Source organism: Chelonia mydas, chromosome 1 (assembly GCF_015237465.2).
Source record: "Chelonia mydas isolate rCheMyd1 chromosome 1, rCheMyd1.pri.v2, whole genome shotgun sequence".
NCBI lineage: Eukaryota > Metazoa > Chordata > Testudines > Cheloniidae > Chelonia > Chelonia mydas.
Genome location: NC_057849.1, coordinates 232,376,188 through 232,392,015, shown reverse-complemented (window position 1 = coordinate 232,392,015; position 15,828 = coordinate 232,376,188). Strand labels below are relative to the sequence as shown.

Below are 15,828 nucleotides of genomic sequence, written 5' to 3'. Positions count from 1 at the left end.
TTGATCGACAAATAGCTGTGGCTTGGGTGCGTCACAGCTTAGTGGTTCTCCAAAGAGAATTGAGATCTGTTGATGCACCTTCATATGGGACTATAATGCTGTTCCCTAGCTAAGAGAGCTATTAAAGGTTGCACATCCCTTAAGTCAACCCTGGCTACAGGAATTTTAAATTCAGTTGTGACCACTCAGTGTCTGGCTTGGCTGCACATTCAAATAGCTTATGTTTTTATCTAGAGACTTCATTCAGAGGAGTAAAGAAGAGACAACCTGATGTTGTTGTTGTTCGGTAGTGTTCAGGGTTTCCACATACTGACAGCCACATTGTTATTTTTACAGCATCTGGGATTTAGTATAGTATTAGTGTCTACTAATGTGATGAAAGGCAATATGGTCCATGGCTCGTTGCCACCCTCCCTCTGGATATTACACTTGCATTATGGGAAAAGGTTTATCTTTCAAAGCTCTACTGAGAGAATGGATTAAATCAATATACCCCTCACTGGGCAGTGCCATGCAGTTCTCGGAGACTGCTGGCCCTCTACAATTCCACAAGCAGAGTAGAGATTGGGGCCTTTTCTGCTGTTTGGTCCACATAGCCCCACTCAGTATCCCTACTCAATCTTTCTTTTATGGCAGTTCCTCCCTGGCTAGCCCTGTTCTGGGAAGAAACAAGCCTCTCCCACTGGCATGGTGGGGAGGCACTGCCTTCCATGATGTCATTCCTTCTGTGCACTGGTTGTCATATATGGCAGTTGTGGGGATGGGAAAGGGGCATTGCCTCATACAGCACCCAGAAATTAGTGCTTTCTGGCAGCTGTTTACAGTGACCATTGAAAAAGAAGACTGTTCCATCAGGATCTGTTGGCTACTTCTAGATCCAAGTAACATTCTCTGAACATGGAGCTCTGGCTGCCCCCATACCACAGAACCAGGTAGGCTCAGAATAGGGCCTTCAGTAAGTCAGAGAGTCAATGAATGCTAAAATATCATGTCCTACCATGCTACTGAAACCATCCAATCTTTGGGGGAAACTTTAATTTGTTAAACCAGTTCTTCAGCTTTTATATCAAGTGTACTGAAGAAAAACTGCTTCAAAAGTTGGAGATGTGAAAGTAGAATGAATTATATTTAAATTATAATTCATTAAAGAAATGCTACTTGAAGGGTTTGTTGAAATATAGTTGTCAGGAAGAGAAACATTAAGGAGTGTGAGACAATGAGTCCTCAAACTAATTAACTTAGAATCATAGAATCATAGAATATCAGGGTTGGAAGTGACCTCAGGAGGTCATCTAGTCCAACCCCCTGCTCAAAGCAGGACCGATCCCCAACTAAATCATCCCAGCCAGGGCTTTGTCAAGCCTGACCTTAAAAACTTCTAGGTTTTTCCACCACCTCCCTAGGTAACGCATTCCAGTGTTTCACCACCCTCATAGTGAAAAAGTTTTTCCTAATATCCAACCTAAATCTCCCCCACTGCAACTTGAGACCACTACTCCTCGTTCTGTCATCTGCTACCACTGAGAACAGTCTAGAGCCATCCTCTTTGGAACCCCCTTTCAGGTAGTTGAAAGCAGCTATCAAATCCCCCCTCATTCTTCTCTTCTGAAGACTAAACATCCCCAGTTCCCTCAGCCTCTCCTCATGTGTTCCAGTCCCCTAATCATTTTTGTTGCCCTCCGCTGGACTCTTTCCAATTTTTCCACATCCTTCTTGTAGTGTGGGGGCCAAAACTGGACACAGTACTCCAGATGAGGCCTCACCAATGTCGCATAGAGGGGAACGATCACGTCCCCCGATCTGCTGGCAATGCCCCTACTTATACATCCCAAAATGCCATTGGCCTTCTTGGCAACAAGGGCACATTGTTGACTCATATCCAACTTCTCGTCCACTGTAACCCCTAGGTCCTTTTCTGCAGAACTGCTGCCGAGCCATTTGGTCCCTGTCTGTAGCGGTGCATTGGATTCTTCCATCCTAAGTGCAGGACTCTGCACTTGTCCTTGTTGAACCTCATCAGATTTCTTTTGGCCCAGTCCTCCAATTTGTCTAGGTCCCTCTGTATCCTATCCCTACCCTCCAGCGTATCTACCACTCCTCCCAGTTTAGTGTCATCTGCAAACTTGCTGAGGGTGCAATCCACACCATCCTCCAGATCATTTATGAAGATATTGAACAAAACCGGCCCCAGGACTGACCCCTGGGGCAACTAGACATGGAGCCATTGAGCTAGGAGATTGGTAAACGTTAGTATGCAAATAAGATAGGTATGTATATTTGTCAGTTTCTGCTTCCTTTTGTCTCTTATGTTAAATTGGCTTTGGCTTATTTGTATAAATAAGTTAGCTGGAGCCTCAGAGAGGGGCTCACATATCTGGGTGCATTGGCAAAGCGCTTTGCTAATAAACAGAGCCGTCTGACAAATTATGTGAGTCCTGAATCTGACTTTGACAATTTGGAGGTCCCACCAAGATGGCAAGCGTCTTCGCTGGGGCCGTGTGACTCCTGACTGTTCTTAGGACGGCCGTGGCAAGCCGGCACCTGGGCATTTGGCCCGAGCGGTCCTCCGCCAGAACGGAAGGGTGCATGACCACAGTGAAGTCTACATCATCGAACCTGTTGGTTCCCATTCTTTTCTGGTAGGGATCCCGGGATCTGACATCAGGAATCTGGTCAGGTAATTATTTCTGTGTTTTGTGCAGACTGAGGACTGTCTTGTCTCTGTGTCTATCCGTCCTCCCTGTGGTGTGTTTGAGTTTGGGCGCCGTCTCCGTCTGGGGATCGGCTGACCAAAGGGTTCCTGTCCCCACGGTCTGAGTGAGTGAAATCTGCACAATCGCAGGCGCACCGCGCCTTGGGTAAAACCCTTGGTGTGAAAGCAAGGGCGATTGAGGCAGTAGCCTGTGGGCTCCTTTTGTGTGTTGCACCGGGCATCGTTCTGACGAACCTGGCTTTCCTTCTTGTGTGATTGGTGTGTAAAGTCCTCCTGTATGGGTAACCAGATGTCTAAGTCGGGACAGTTCCCTAAAGGAACGCCTGCTCATTTTATGTATTTTAGGAAAGCAGACTCCTGTAAATTTCTGGAAAAATGGTCTAGGCTAACTCAGGAGAATCCCAAAATTCAGTGGCCACTGTTAGGATCTTGGGACAAAGACCGAGTAGACGTCTTAAAAGACAAACTCAGCCAACCTAAAACTAAATTGGCATAAGGAGAGGTTGATTGTTTCATGCAGTGGTGGGAAGAGGCAAATCATAGGTGGACAGAATCAAAACTTGCCTCTCTCAAAGATTCTGACTTCTATCCCACCAGATGCAACTCATTTTACTGTTGTTGTTGATTTGTGCTCTGCTTTCTTTTCTGTCCCAGTTCACCCTGACTCCCAGTTCCTGTTTGCCTTTTCTTACAAGGGGCAACAGTACACATGGACCACATGCCCCAGGGGTATACTGAAAGCCCGTCATATTTTTCCCAAGCATTAGCCTGAGACCTTGCTGACCTTGTTTTCCCATCCAGGTCCACACTAGTCCAATATGTAGATGATCTACTCCTCTGTTCCCCTTCATTGTCTGCCTCTGAAACTGATTCTCTAGTGCTCCTTACTGCCCTAGCAAATAAGGGTCACAAAGCTTCTCGCTCTAAACTACAGCTCTGTCAAGCTTCTGTCACATACCTTGGCTTTCTCCTCTCCCAGGGTTCCCGTGCACTTTCTCCCACCCGCGTCCAAGCTATCCTTAGCTTTCCCTGATCCCGCTCCCCCACGCCAGGTCCGGAAGTTTTTAGGCATGGCTGGATTTTGCAGACAGTGGATTCCCCAATACGCCTCCCTTGCAAAACCTCTCCAGGAACTCACTTGATTCTCTGTGCCTGACTACATGCCGTGGCCCCCTGAGGCCAATTCTGCCTTTGTTTCCCTCAAACAGGGTTTGGCTTCTGCCCTGCCTTAGGGCTGCCTGACTATTCTAAGCCTTTTACCCTTTTCTGCCACGAACAATCTGGGTGTGCACTTGGAGTTCTCACTCAGATGCACAGAGAAAAGAACCGCCCAGTGGCTTATTTCTCTGCCACTTTAGACCCTGTTGCCCAAGGCTTACCCCCCTGCCTGCGTGCTGTGGCTGCTGCAGCGCGCCTAGTCGAAATGTCTGATTCCCTTGTTCTCCGCTCTCCTCTCACCCTCCTGGTCCCTCACTCTGTAGAAACTCTCCTGCTACAACGTAACACAGGCCACCTCTCCTCTGCCCGCCTTACCAGGTACGAACTTTTACTACTATCAGCTTCATATATCACCATAAAGCGTTATTCTCAGTTAAACCCTGCAACTCTCCTTCCTTTGTCTAATGACAGTGATCCCCCCGACTGCCTTGCAACTGTCTCTGCTGTCACCGTCCCGCGCTCTGACCTTTCTGATGTCCCTCTCCCTAACTCTGACCTTGTTTTATTTACTGATGGTTCCTGTTTTCGAGACGACCTTGCAAGGTCGTCTCCTTGCAGGATACACTGTAGTTTCACTCTCTGAAACCCTGGAAGCTGCGCCTTTACCTTCTGTAACCTCAGCACAAGTCGCTGAATTAGTTGCCCTCACCCGTGCCTGCTTTTTGGCGGAGGGACGCTCCGCCACCATTTACACTGACTCCCGCTACGCTTTTGGGGTTGTACATGACTTGGGTACCCTCTGGCAAACTCGGGGTTTCCTTACCTCTGCCGGTACCCCTATTAAAAATGGGCCCTACATCGCTGCCCTCCTGTATGCAGTTTTACTTCCGTCTGCCCTAGCTATTGTTAAGTGCCCTGGCCTCAATGGCGGATACTGATGTTGCTAAGGGTAACGCATTTGCTGACGCCTCTGCTAAACATGCATCTGGGGAAGGTTCTATGGCAGCAGCATTTCTAGGTTCCCTTTCTGTTTCTATACCGCCGCCGTCCCTCACTGACCTCACCCTGCTCCAAGACTCTGCCCCAGAAACCGAGAAAGAATCCTGGGTTGCCCAAGGTTGCTCTCTACATCCCGATTCTCTTTGGCGCTCGCCTACTGGCGCCTTTGTAGCCCCCTTTTCACTCTACCCGTCTCTGATCGCCCTGCTACACGGTGTTTCGCATGTCGGAAAGGAGGGGATGGTCTCTGCTGTAACTAAGACAGGATGGTGGGCCCCCCATTTTAGCTCTTTTGCAGCCCGCCACTGTGCAGCCTGTACCATTTGCCAAAGCCATAATATTGGTAAACCTGTAAAAGTGGCCCGGGGCTCCAGGGCCTGCCTCAAGCACCGTTCTTGCATTGGCAACTTGATTTTGTACAAATGCCTAAGTGTCAACAATATGAATTTATATTGGTTATGGTATGTTCTCTGGTTGGATTGAAGCCTTTCCTTGTCGCAAGGCTGACTCACTGTCTGTTGCCAAATATTTGTTAAATCATATTATGCCTGCCAAGGGAATTCCTGCTACTCTGTCCAGTGATCAGGGTACACATTTTACTGGACAACTTGTTCAACACCTGGACCGTATATTGCATATCAAACACCTGTTGCACTGTCCCTACCACCCACAGAGTGCTGGTGCAGTTGAAAGACGAAGTGGTGTACTTAAGAATAAGCTTGCTAAAATTTGTGACTCTACAGGATTAAGCTGGCCAGTAGCCTTACCATTAGCCCCTATGGACATGAGATCCACTCCATCCCAAAGGCATAAATTAAGTCCCTTTGAAATTGTTATGGGACACCCTATGCAAGCTATGACTACCATCACTCCCGTTCCAGATTGGAACTTGACTCACAGCGCGCTCCTTCAGTATTGCAAGGGACTAATGCAAGCTGTAAGTCACTTCTATTCACAGGTTCGAGCCGCCTGGCCCACGGAACCCACCTCTGATGCTTGCCACAACCTCGAGCCACGTGATTGGGTCTACGTACGGCACCATCATCAAAAGCACGCCTTGGAGCCCCGGTGGAAGTGTCCTCATCAGGTACTGCTTACTACACAGACGGCTGTTAAGCTATCTGGCATCGCAGCATGGATACATGCTTCACAGTGTAAGAAGGCACCATCCCCAGAGAACCAATCATCACCTCAGGACAACGCAGAGTCAATTTTGATTCCAGAAGAAGACGTAGAGGAACAGTCTGCAATACCTTACAATCTACGCTCTCGTAAAGGTTGCCAGAAGCAGACGACAAACAAAAAAAAGCAATAGCTAGCCTAGCGTCTACTGCCTGGTGGGCGTAAAACCATGACTGCAGTTCCCTCAGTTGAGGCTGTCAGAACCAGAAGAGCCTTGCCTCCAACATGTACCTCTGCCTGTTCCTCGGCTGCTGGTATCTTACGGTCTGGGGAGACCACGATGACAATTCTTTTATCCAGCAGCAGGTGTGGATAGCTCAGACCCTTAATATTTCTAATTGCTGGGTCTGCAGCCACATCCCAGCCCACTCTCAAACTGGTGTTCCTGTCCTGGCTATCCCACTCAAGTCCCCAGACCTCACTGGAGGGCCTCGTCTGTTTAACAAAATATGGAACATCAATGACACTTGGGAAGCGGTGGGAATAAATGCATCTAAATGGATAAGTGTGGTGGAGGGAAAAGGTCATTGGTGTTGGGTGTGTAATGGGACAGGGCTGGATCTGGGGAAAAGCCGTTGCCTTCAGCATATTGTGGCCAATGGTGTATGGGATTATTCAAACAAAACTAAAAAGTGGCGGGCCGGGTATGGAGATATGAATTTTTTTCTCAACCTGGGATCAAACAGAGAAATCAATCTCATGTTCCCCCTACAGTCATGCAAATAACGCCACTCCTCATAAGGAGAATTACCTTATACCCTTTGGGGGATACTCCTCCTCCTCTGCAAACACATATATGACAAATGGGTGCAACCAACCCTTCCCGGCCTTAATAGGCCATCACTGGGTGTGTGGGACCAGAGCTTATACCGCACTACCAGCTAATTGGTCAGGAATCTGTTATCCTGCACGACTCTTCCCACAATTCCGAACGCTAGGAACCTTCCCTCGAGAACGCCTCCGCAAATTCAGGCAAAAAAGAAGGGACTTAACAGATGCCCAATGGTATGTAAATAACATAAGCCCCTTAATCTGGGAAGAGGCCATTGGCAGTTCCTTAATACCATTAGGGGGAGTAATACACCATGCAAAAAGGCTCCTAAGGTTACAAGCAGTAGTTGAAATAATGGCAAATGAAACCGGAGAAAGTTTAAGAGCCCTGGCCAAAGAAACAGGGGCAATCCAACAGATGGCCCTCCAAAACCGTCAGGCATTGGACGTAGTGCTTGCGGCAAAAGGAGGGACTTGTGCTCTCTTTGGAAAAGACTGCTGTGTGTATATACCAGACAACACCAATGAGGTAATAGATCGTGCTAGCCACTTAGAACAAATCGCATATCTTCCCCACGAAGAGCCAAGTTCTTCATGGAAGTGGCTAAGTAACATTTTCAATTTCTCTGGCATAGGAAACTGGTTGTTTCAGGGAGCCCTAACTCTCCTGTTTGGAATCCTAATAATTTTTGTATGTTTTCAGTTACTTTCCTGTTGTATCCAAAATTGTGTCAGGCATGCTACACAGATAGCGGCCCCAAACCAGAGTGCTAATTTGATGATTTTAAATATCACTGATGAACAAAGAGATAAAGAACGATTGATATGTGGAACCCAGTAATTGTTGGTCATTGCGTAGCTTGACCAAAAGGAGGGATTGTGAAAGTAGAATGAATTATATTGAAATTATAATTCATTAAAGAAATGCTACTTGAAGGGTTTGTTGAAATATAGTTGTCAGGAAGAGAAACATTAAGGAGTGTGAGACAATGAGTCCTCAAACTAATTAACTTAGAGCTCCTACTGAGCTAGGAGATTGGTAAACGTCAGTATGCAAATAAGATATGTATGTATATTTGTCAGTTTCTGCTTCCTTTTGTCTCTTATGTTAAATTGGCTTTGGCTTATTTGTATAAATAAGTTAGCTGGAGCCTCAGAGAGGGGCTCACATATCTGGGTGCATTGGCAAAGCACTTTGCTAATAAACAGAGTGGGCTGACAAATTATGTGAGTCCTGAATCTGACTTTGACAGAGTCTAAATGGTGCATAATATAATAATCAGCCATATTTACCGTCCCATTAGGAAATGAGGCATCAGTGATAAAAATGTTCCAAATGACATGATGAGACATCCAGCAGCAATTACTTTGGGCCGGTGAACCTTTGACCCAAGATAGCTCACCAGTATCATCACCATTAAGTTACCTGAAGAGATATAAGCAAAGCTCCTATGAGAATAGCTACTTTTAAACAAATTGTCCATTAAAATGCTCATCCTTTTTACTTCCAAAGGGAAAGATACATACCTATCTCAAAGCTGCCATCAATGATGCCGACAACTGATGATGAAATTTCAAATCTCCTTTCAATTTGACTTGACATACTCTTCATGTAGCTTCCAGAAAATCCTTTGGCAAAAAAGGAGAATGCTAGTGCCCCAAGAAATATCTGAAGAAAAGGAAATTGAGTCGGTTAAGAACCATCTTTCCTCAGCGATTGGATGGCTCAGGGGATTGGCAACGAAATACAGATACTAGATGTGTTGTTTCGGTAAACCCTCCTTTCAGTGGTTTTCCTTCAGTCAGCGGATTTTACTTCATAATTAAGCTGGCCTTCAAACTCTCATACTTTGCAACGAAATATGTTGAGCTTCAGCTCCCATTGTTTCTATGTGCTATCTGAGAAGGGCTGCTAGCCACAGGGGGGAATGCACTCCCTGCCTACATTTTAGTCTTTGCTGTTGCCTTTCCTGGCAAGGGTTTCCTGTGTAAAGCTATTTAAATATAATAATAATAATAATAAATCTAGCCATAGTCACCGTTATTATTACCACTCTGTATATTTCTAATGCATCCATTTCCAAGATTCAGCCTGATCCAAAGCCCACTGAAAACTTCCTTTGACATAACTGGGCTTGGGCTCAGACTATAAAGCAGTAACATTTCCTGAACTTTAATAAATAGTGTTACATACTAGCACACTGAACTCAGTGAATATTCATAAAACATCAAAATACAGTTTTCAATGCTTTTTAGGCGATTAAAGGTTGAGCTGTGATCTTTATACCTTTAACTTAGAAAAATAAGGATACATTATCTTGACAGGAAGTGGCCCAATACTTCTGTCCAGGAAAGGTGGATTGTCTTTAGATTGGTCAGGAATCATTCTTGTTTCCATGGTATTGCTCTTCTAGATTGAATATATAAGTCTTCCTGTTTGGAAAAATTAGTGAGTTATTATTTATATGGTAATCACATAATATCTGTTCAATATCTTCATATTTAGATAATGAAATAGAGAGTACACTTATAAAGTTTGCGGATGATACCAAGCTGGGAGGGGCTGCAAGTGCTTTGGAGGATGGGATTAAAATTCAAAATGTTCTGGACAAACTGGAGAAATGGTCTGAAGTAAATAGGATGAAATTCAATAAGGACAGATGCAAAGTACTCCACTTAGGAAAGAACAATCAGTTGCACACATACAAAATGGGAAATGACTGCCTAGGAAGGGGCACTGCAAAAAGAGATCTGGGGGTCACTGTGGATCACAAGTTAAATATGAGTCAACAGTGTAACACTGTTGCAAAAAAACCCAAACATCTTTTTGAGATGTATTAGAAGAAGTGTTGTAGGCAAGACACAAGAAGTAATTCTTCCACTCTCCTCTGCGCTGTTTAGGCCTCAACTGGAGTATTGTGTCCAGTTCTGGGTGCCACATTTCAGGAAAGATATGAACAAATTGGAGAAAGTCCAGAGAAGAGCAACGACAATGATTAAAGATCTAGAAAACATGACCTATGGGGGAAGATTGAAAAAATTGGGTTTGTTTAGTCTGGAAAAGAGAAGACTGAGAGGGGACATGCTAACAATTTTCAAGTACATGAAAGGTTGTTACAAGGAGGAGGGAGGTAAATTGTTCTCGTTAACCTCTTAGAATAGGATAAGAAGCAATGGGCTTAAATTGCAGCAAGGGAGGTTTAGATTGGACATTAGGAAAAACTGGCAGGGTAGTTAAGCACTGGAATAAATTGCCTAGTGAGGTTGTGGAATCTCCATCATTGGAGATTTTTAAGAGCAGGTTAGACAAACCCCTGTCAGGGATGGTCTAGGGCAGGGATCGGCAACCTTTGGCCTGCGGCCCACCAGGGAAAGCCGCTGCCTGGCCGGGATGCTTTGTTTGCCTGCAGCATCTACAAGTTCACCAATCGCAGCTCCCACTGGCCAATGGGGGCTGCGGGAAGTGGTGGCCAGCACATCCCTTGGCCCGCGTCGTTTCCCGCAGCCCCCATTTCCTGTTTCCCGCAGCCAGTGAGAGCTGCGATTGGCCAACCCTACGGACACTGCAGGTAAACAAACCGTTCCGGCCTGCCAGCGGCTTTCCCTGGCGGGCCGCAGGCCAAAGGTTGCCTATCCCTGGTCTAGATAATACTTAGTCCTGCTGTTAGTGCAGGGGACTGGACTTGATGACCTCTTGAGGTCCCTTCCAGTCCTAAAGTTCTATGAGTCTATTATTAAAAGCATGCAGGGTGCTTTACAGACAAATAAGATTATACAACCCTGCCACAAAATGTTTATAGAGCTGTTCAGAGAAACTTCTAACCATATTCTCTTGAAATATGAAATTCCATTGAAATCAAAAAATACTTCAATTTGGGAAGAAGACTGAAAAAAAGATCCAACCATGTCAACAAAATGTTTTGATTTTTATATTAGTTTTCTTTTTTAAAAAAATTATATTTTTTTATGTATCGTGATATAATAAAATATAAAAACCAACAAAACTGAAACGAAACATTTTGATTTTTTTGAAAAGAAATGTTTCAATTGATCCAAAACTTTTGGGGAACTGGGGTGGGGGGAATTTTCTTTTGCAGAGAATTTGAAAATTTTCAGTTCGGAAAATATCCAAATTTCAAAATCTGAAAGTCCTTCATAAATAGAACTTTTGTCCTCAGCACAGCTGTAGTATATACAGATTAAAGGCATTATCCTGCAAAAATGTATGCACAGGATGAATGCTATTCTATTAACTTCAGTAGCACTTTCTGTGTGAGTAAAATTACTCATCGGCATAAGTGTTTGCAGGATCAGGCCCAAAATTAGACAGATAATTATAAATGATGGCAGAGGTGGAAAGGAGACAACAAAACAAGGGGGAATGATATCCCAGTCATAAGTTGCCATAGTGAAAGATGCCTAAGCTAGATTGAAAAAGAGCACCCTGCTATTCAAGGAGTATTTTTCACAATATGTTTCATGTGAGGCTAATATCTGGAAGCCTATTTTAATGTTGCTGTAAAATCTTTTTTTTAAAGACTCAGACAGAAGGGTGCTCTTCACGAAATGGGATGGTCTGAGCTACCTTATCAGGGGAAACTACAGTGAACCTGAAAGGCAATGCTGACCCAAAATCATAGAATCATAGGGTCTGATGAGGATATTAACAAGTAACAGAGTTTAGGGACAAATTCTTTGCTGAGACCAATTGGTGCAATACCACTGAAGTCATTTGAACGGTGCTAATTTGTACCAGTAGAGCATTTGGCCCATAACACTTTTATCCATTTCCTGTATCTTAAATATACACAGGTCAAGGGTCTGATTTCAGAGATACTACATTCTCATTGGGGGGACTTTTCAAAGGTGGCCCATTGTAGGCACAGTAAGGAAATTCAGTGCTTAGTTTTGGATACATAATGTCATGTGGAACTTTCAGACTTTGCTGTAGGCAGACTTCACAGGGGTGAGGCAGTGTGGGATAGTGGACAGAGCACTGGACAGGTACCTGGGTCTATTCCTGGCACTGGCCTGTTGGGTGACCTAGGACAAGTCGTTTCCCTTCTCTATGCCTCAGTGTCCCCAAAAGGGGATAAAGCTACTAACCTCCTTTGAAAAGTGATTTGAAAATCTAAGACTGAAATACACTATGTAAGTGCTAAGTATTATGATTATAATGCCATTTACAGATTAGGTGCTCTGTCAGCCTGGATCCATCACAAGCTTGCCATGCATCCCAATCTGGGCAACAATCAGGAGGATAATCAGTGCATATCTAACACACTACATGAGGACGATGCTAATATTCTTGGGCAGCTGCAGTCACAGCCCCCTGCATTTCAGTCATCAGTGGGAAGTACCCAACTGCAAAGGATTTGATCATGCAGCTGCTGACATGGGTATGCGGTCTGTCTCATTTCAATTGATATACGAGACAGGCATAATGATAACTATGAAGAATGGAAGTCTGTGATTTGGAGGGGGCCAGGATTCTGCATGGCAGAAGGCACTTGGGGAAGACCAGCTCCACAGAGAGAGGAATTTTCAAAATGCAAATTACCTGAAAGTGCCCATCTGCCTGCTGTACCCGCCAGCGCCTCATTGTCATACGGAAAAGACTCATTAGCATATGCTAATGGAGTCTGTGCACTCAGGATAGTGTAAGGGAAAATCAGGGACATTTCCAGAGAGTAGCTCAACATTCCAACACACTCACACATCATGACTGAATCAGCTGAAGTACTGGGCACAGAAGGTTCTGCATGGATCCTGGACGTGACTCTGGACATTGTAATGCCAGTGAGGATAAGAACTCCAAGAAAGATAAGAGATGAAGTTCTAGCTTAATAAGGGCAAGAATGACAGCACTTATCATGGACATTGCACACGGGGATGTATTTTATGGGTAAAGAACTCACTAGGGTTGCCCACATGTATAATTTTCTGCTTCCCTTGCATAAATCCTGAAGTCTTATCCTAAACCAAGACCATGTCTGTCAATGCATATGACAGGCATGTTGAAGTATTAATGGCATGTTTTGCCATACAGGTCAAATGAAAACTGGGAGAAGCTCAGTGATAGGTTGATTTGGAAAACACTAAAGTTATGTCTGATAGGGGAGGGCCTTGCCCTAGATCTATTCTCTTAGGACCTCAGATTAACCAGCACTTTGCTGTTGCGTTTCTACCAAAACCTTTTTACTCCACCCAGTGCACCACTCCATACGACCCCGGCACTGTTCCTCTAAGTGCCCACTGCACCCATTCCAGGCTAGGAGGGCACAGCCCATAGTTTGTTCCCTCTTTCAATCACTGCCCTGCCTTGCTCCCTGTTTCAGGTGCGGATGCCTAATGTCTTTAGTGTATATGTGCTTCTGTTCGGTTCCTCCTCTAGTCTGTGTCACTGACTCTCTTCTGCACAGAGAGCCCTACATTCACCATCAGACCCATTGGCTGTTCCCTGCCCTGCCCTTCTGTGCCCTCACACAGGAGGTCATCACAGCCTAGCAGCTACCCTACTGAACCCCTGCCTGACCGCCTCAGAGCGTGGCTCACCGGGATGTCCTACGATGACACCGTGGCCACCATAAGAGTCTAATGCTATCTGTTCTCTGTGTATTGAAATTATTGACATGATGGTTTGTATTTTTTCAGCTAAGGTGTCACTTCTTGGTGTTGTGTACGTAGCCTTAATTTTTCTATGTTCTTTATATTTCACTCGAACAGCCATTGCTCCAGGTTATCCAGGCCAGTCTCCATTGCGCCCTTTCACGAGGCCTAGCCAATTTCCACCATGTTTTTTCTTGCCTGCTCTTTCTGTAGAGCCTTTGGAGGCTGTTCCAGTCATAAGGATGTTCACAGGCCTGCTCTGTCTGAGGGAGAAGGATATCGGTTCATTAACTTGCTCCTGCTAACTTAATGATGCCCTTTTCATGAGCAGAACAGCAGCACCTGTTTGAGATCCAGGTAATCATTTTAGGGCTTCTGAAAATTCAGGATAACTGACCAACCCCTTAACCATGTCCCTCTTCCATTGCATTGTTCTGGTCTCCAACCCAGGGGGGTGACTTATGTTCCTTTTCTGAAAACTCCAGGAGTGCCCAGAAAGGCCAAAATTTACATCTGAACCACCCAAACCTCCAATTTCAGCAGTACTAGCTTTGGAAAATGTTGGTTTTAATGGCAATTGAAGAGGTGCTAATCATTAACAATTAGATATCAACTCCAATAAGCATTCACAGTTTAGATCATTAATGTATTGTGTGTTCAAACCTACTCTAGTCTTAAAGAGACTTGAGCTGAAAAATGGAGTCCTCTAAAGCAAATGAACTTTGTGCCTCTTCTCTTTTGCTGATGATTAACTGTGTACAATATCTGACTCCTTTAGATAAATATCATTTAAATTGCATGACCGGATTTTCTTCTCCAAATGTTTTGTGCTATACTGCTAGACTAAGGATTCACCTTTAAATGATAACAAACATTAAACTCTATGTAGGCATTTTCCTGCTCTTCCTAGTGAGACAGTCATATTTTTAGTGAGCAGTGTGTAATAATAGGAATCCTAAGAAACTATTGAATCACTCATGTAACAAGTTTTTTAAAATAAATCAGTGAAAACACCAGCTGTCCACAATGATTGTCCTTTTTAAAAAAAAGTATATTTCAGCTTAGTTATACTGTACCTTTGTCTTTTGTGGATTTAAATAGTCTCTTCCATGTTTAAGCAAAACCAGCAAACACAAACCCAGTGCTACTTAGTGTTAAGTAGTTTTTCCCACCCCCATAGGTAGCATTTAATCATTAAAAAAAACAACAAAGGGAGAGAAACTGAGAAAGAAAGAGAGTGAGAAAGAGAACTTACTTGTGTCACTTCTGTGTCAGATCCTTTCTTCTCAGTGCTCAAGAGCTTTCAGGCAGGATGCCAGTGTAACGTCACGGCAGGAGGGCTGCCTTCTTTAAAAGGTAGAGGATACTCCGCAACATTCCTAAACCTCGCTGTTCTTTTTTACTGTGATTTCAAAACTTTTCCAAAGCCGCCGAAGCAACAGCTTTTCAAAAGCAGGCAGATTTCTTGCAGAGTCACTAATTTGGTATTCTGCCTTCGATGGTATTTGGATTTTGGACTCTTGCAGAGTCACTAATTTGGTATTCTGCTGGTACCAGCCTCTCCCAGAAAAAAACAACATGTTTTCTCCATTATTTTTTTTTACAGAGTAAATGCTAAAGCTGGACTAAGAACCTTTACACACTGCAAATCTGATAACTGTTTGGTGGCCTGTGCGAAAGGAGCTTGAGGGTAAAGGCTCAGTTTCTAAACGAGTATCCACATCACTTTATAAACGTTACAACTTGCATTAATTGATGCCCTTGCTGAGGGTCTCATTAGAGAAGCCAAGAACTGAATTAGCTCTAGGGTCTAACTAACCCTTCACATCGAGAGATCGTGGTCCCTGATACATCCCCTTTGGGCCACACCCATGGCACAAAGGGGCAGTAGAGTTGCCCTAATTGAAAGCTGAAGAAAAGGGACTATGCCTGGAAAAGAGGGCATAGATGGAATATTGATATACTCAGGAAGTTACTGGCTAGCATAACAGTCCTAAGTGAGTGTTAGAGCAGCTCTGAGACTGCTCTAACTTACTTCAGGGACCAAACTGGGGCTGCAGGAAACACAAAGGTGGTCCCCCTTTGTCCTCCAATAGGCCCTGTGCTAATTGCAGTTCAGCCAGACACAAGGATGGATCCCATTATGTGTAGCTAATATGGCTATTTCACACACACACAAAACCCCACACACCTGCCCTGTTTAGAACATCAGCTCTCTAATCCAGCAGAGCTCATACATTCTTTGAACCAGCTATCAGCACTCTTCTTCTGAGTGGAAACTTGTGCCATGCAAATGCAGATACTGAGCTGGAAGTCATTCTAGATGCATCCGATGAAGTGAGCTGTAGCTCACGAAAGCTCATGCTCAAATAAACTGGTTAGTCTCTAAGGTGCCA

General features: G+C 44.4%; 1 protein-coding gene across 2 annotated transcripts in view; it reads right to left on the bottom strand.

Annotated features, from left to right (window-relative positions):
• Window positions 1–14,961, bottom strand: part of LOC102938147 (solute carrier organic anion transporter family member 1C1) — a 45,155-nt gene extending 30,194 nt beyond the window's left edge. Inside the window, exons 1-4 of one of the 2 annotated variants that reach the window (XM_007071183.3) lie at window positions 14,688–14,961; window positions 9,111–9,256; window positions 8,351–8,492; window positions 8,117–8,249 (exon numbers count right to left, since the gene is read on the bottom strand). In XM_007071183.3, the coding sequence (XP_007071245.1) occupies window positions 8,117–8,249; window positions 8,351–8,492; window positions 9,111–9,221 (386 nt within the window). In that variant the 5' untranslated portion in view covers window positions 9,222–9,256; window positions 14,688–14,961. Of the gene's footprint in view, window positions 1–8,116; window positions 8,250–8,350; window positions 8,493–9,110; window positions 9,257–14,687 lie in introns of those variants that run through there. The other variant, XM_043538918.1, reaches the window with a different exon arrangement.
• Window positions 14,962–15,828: the final 867 nt, after the last annotated feature.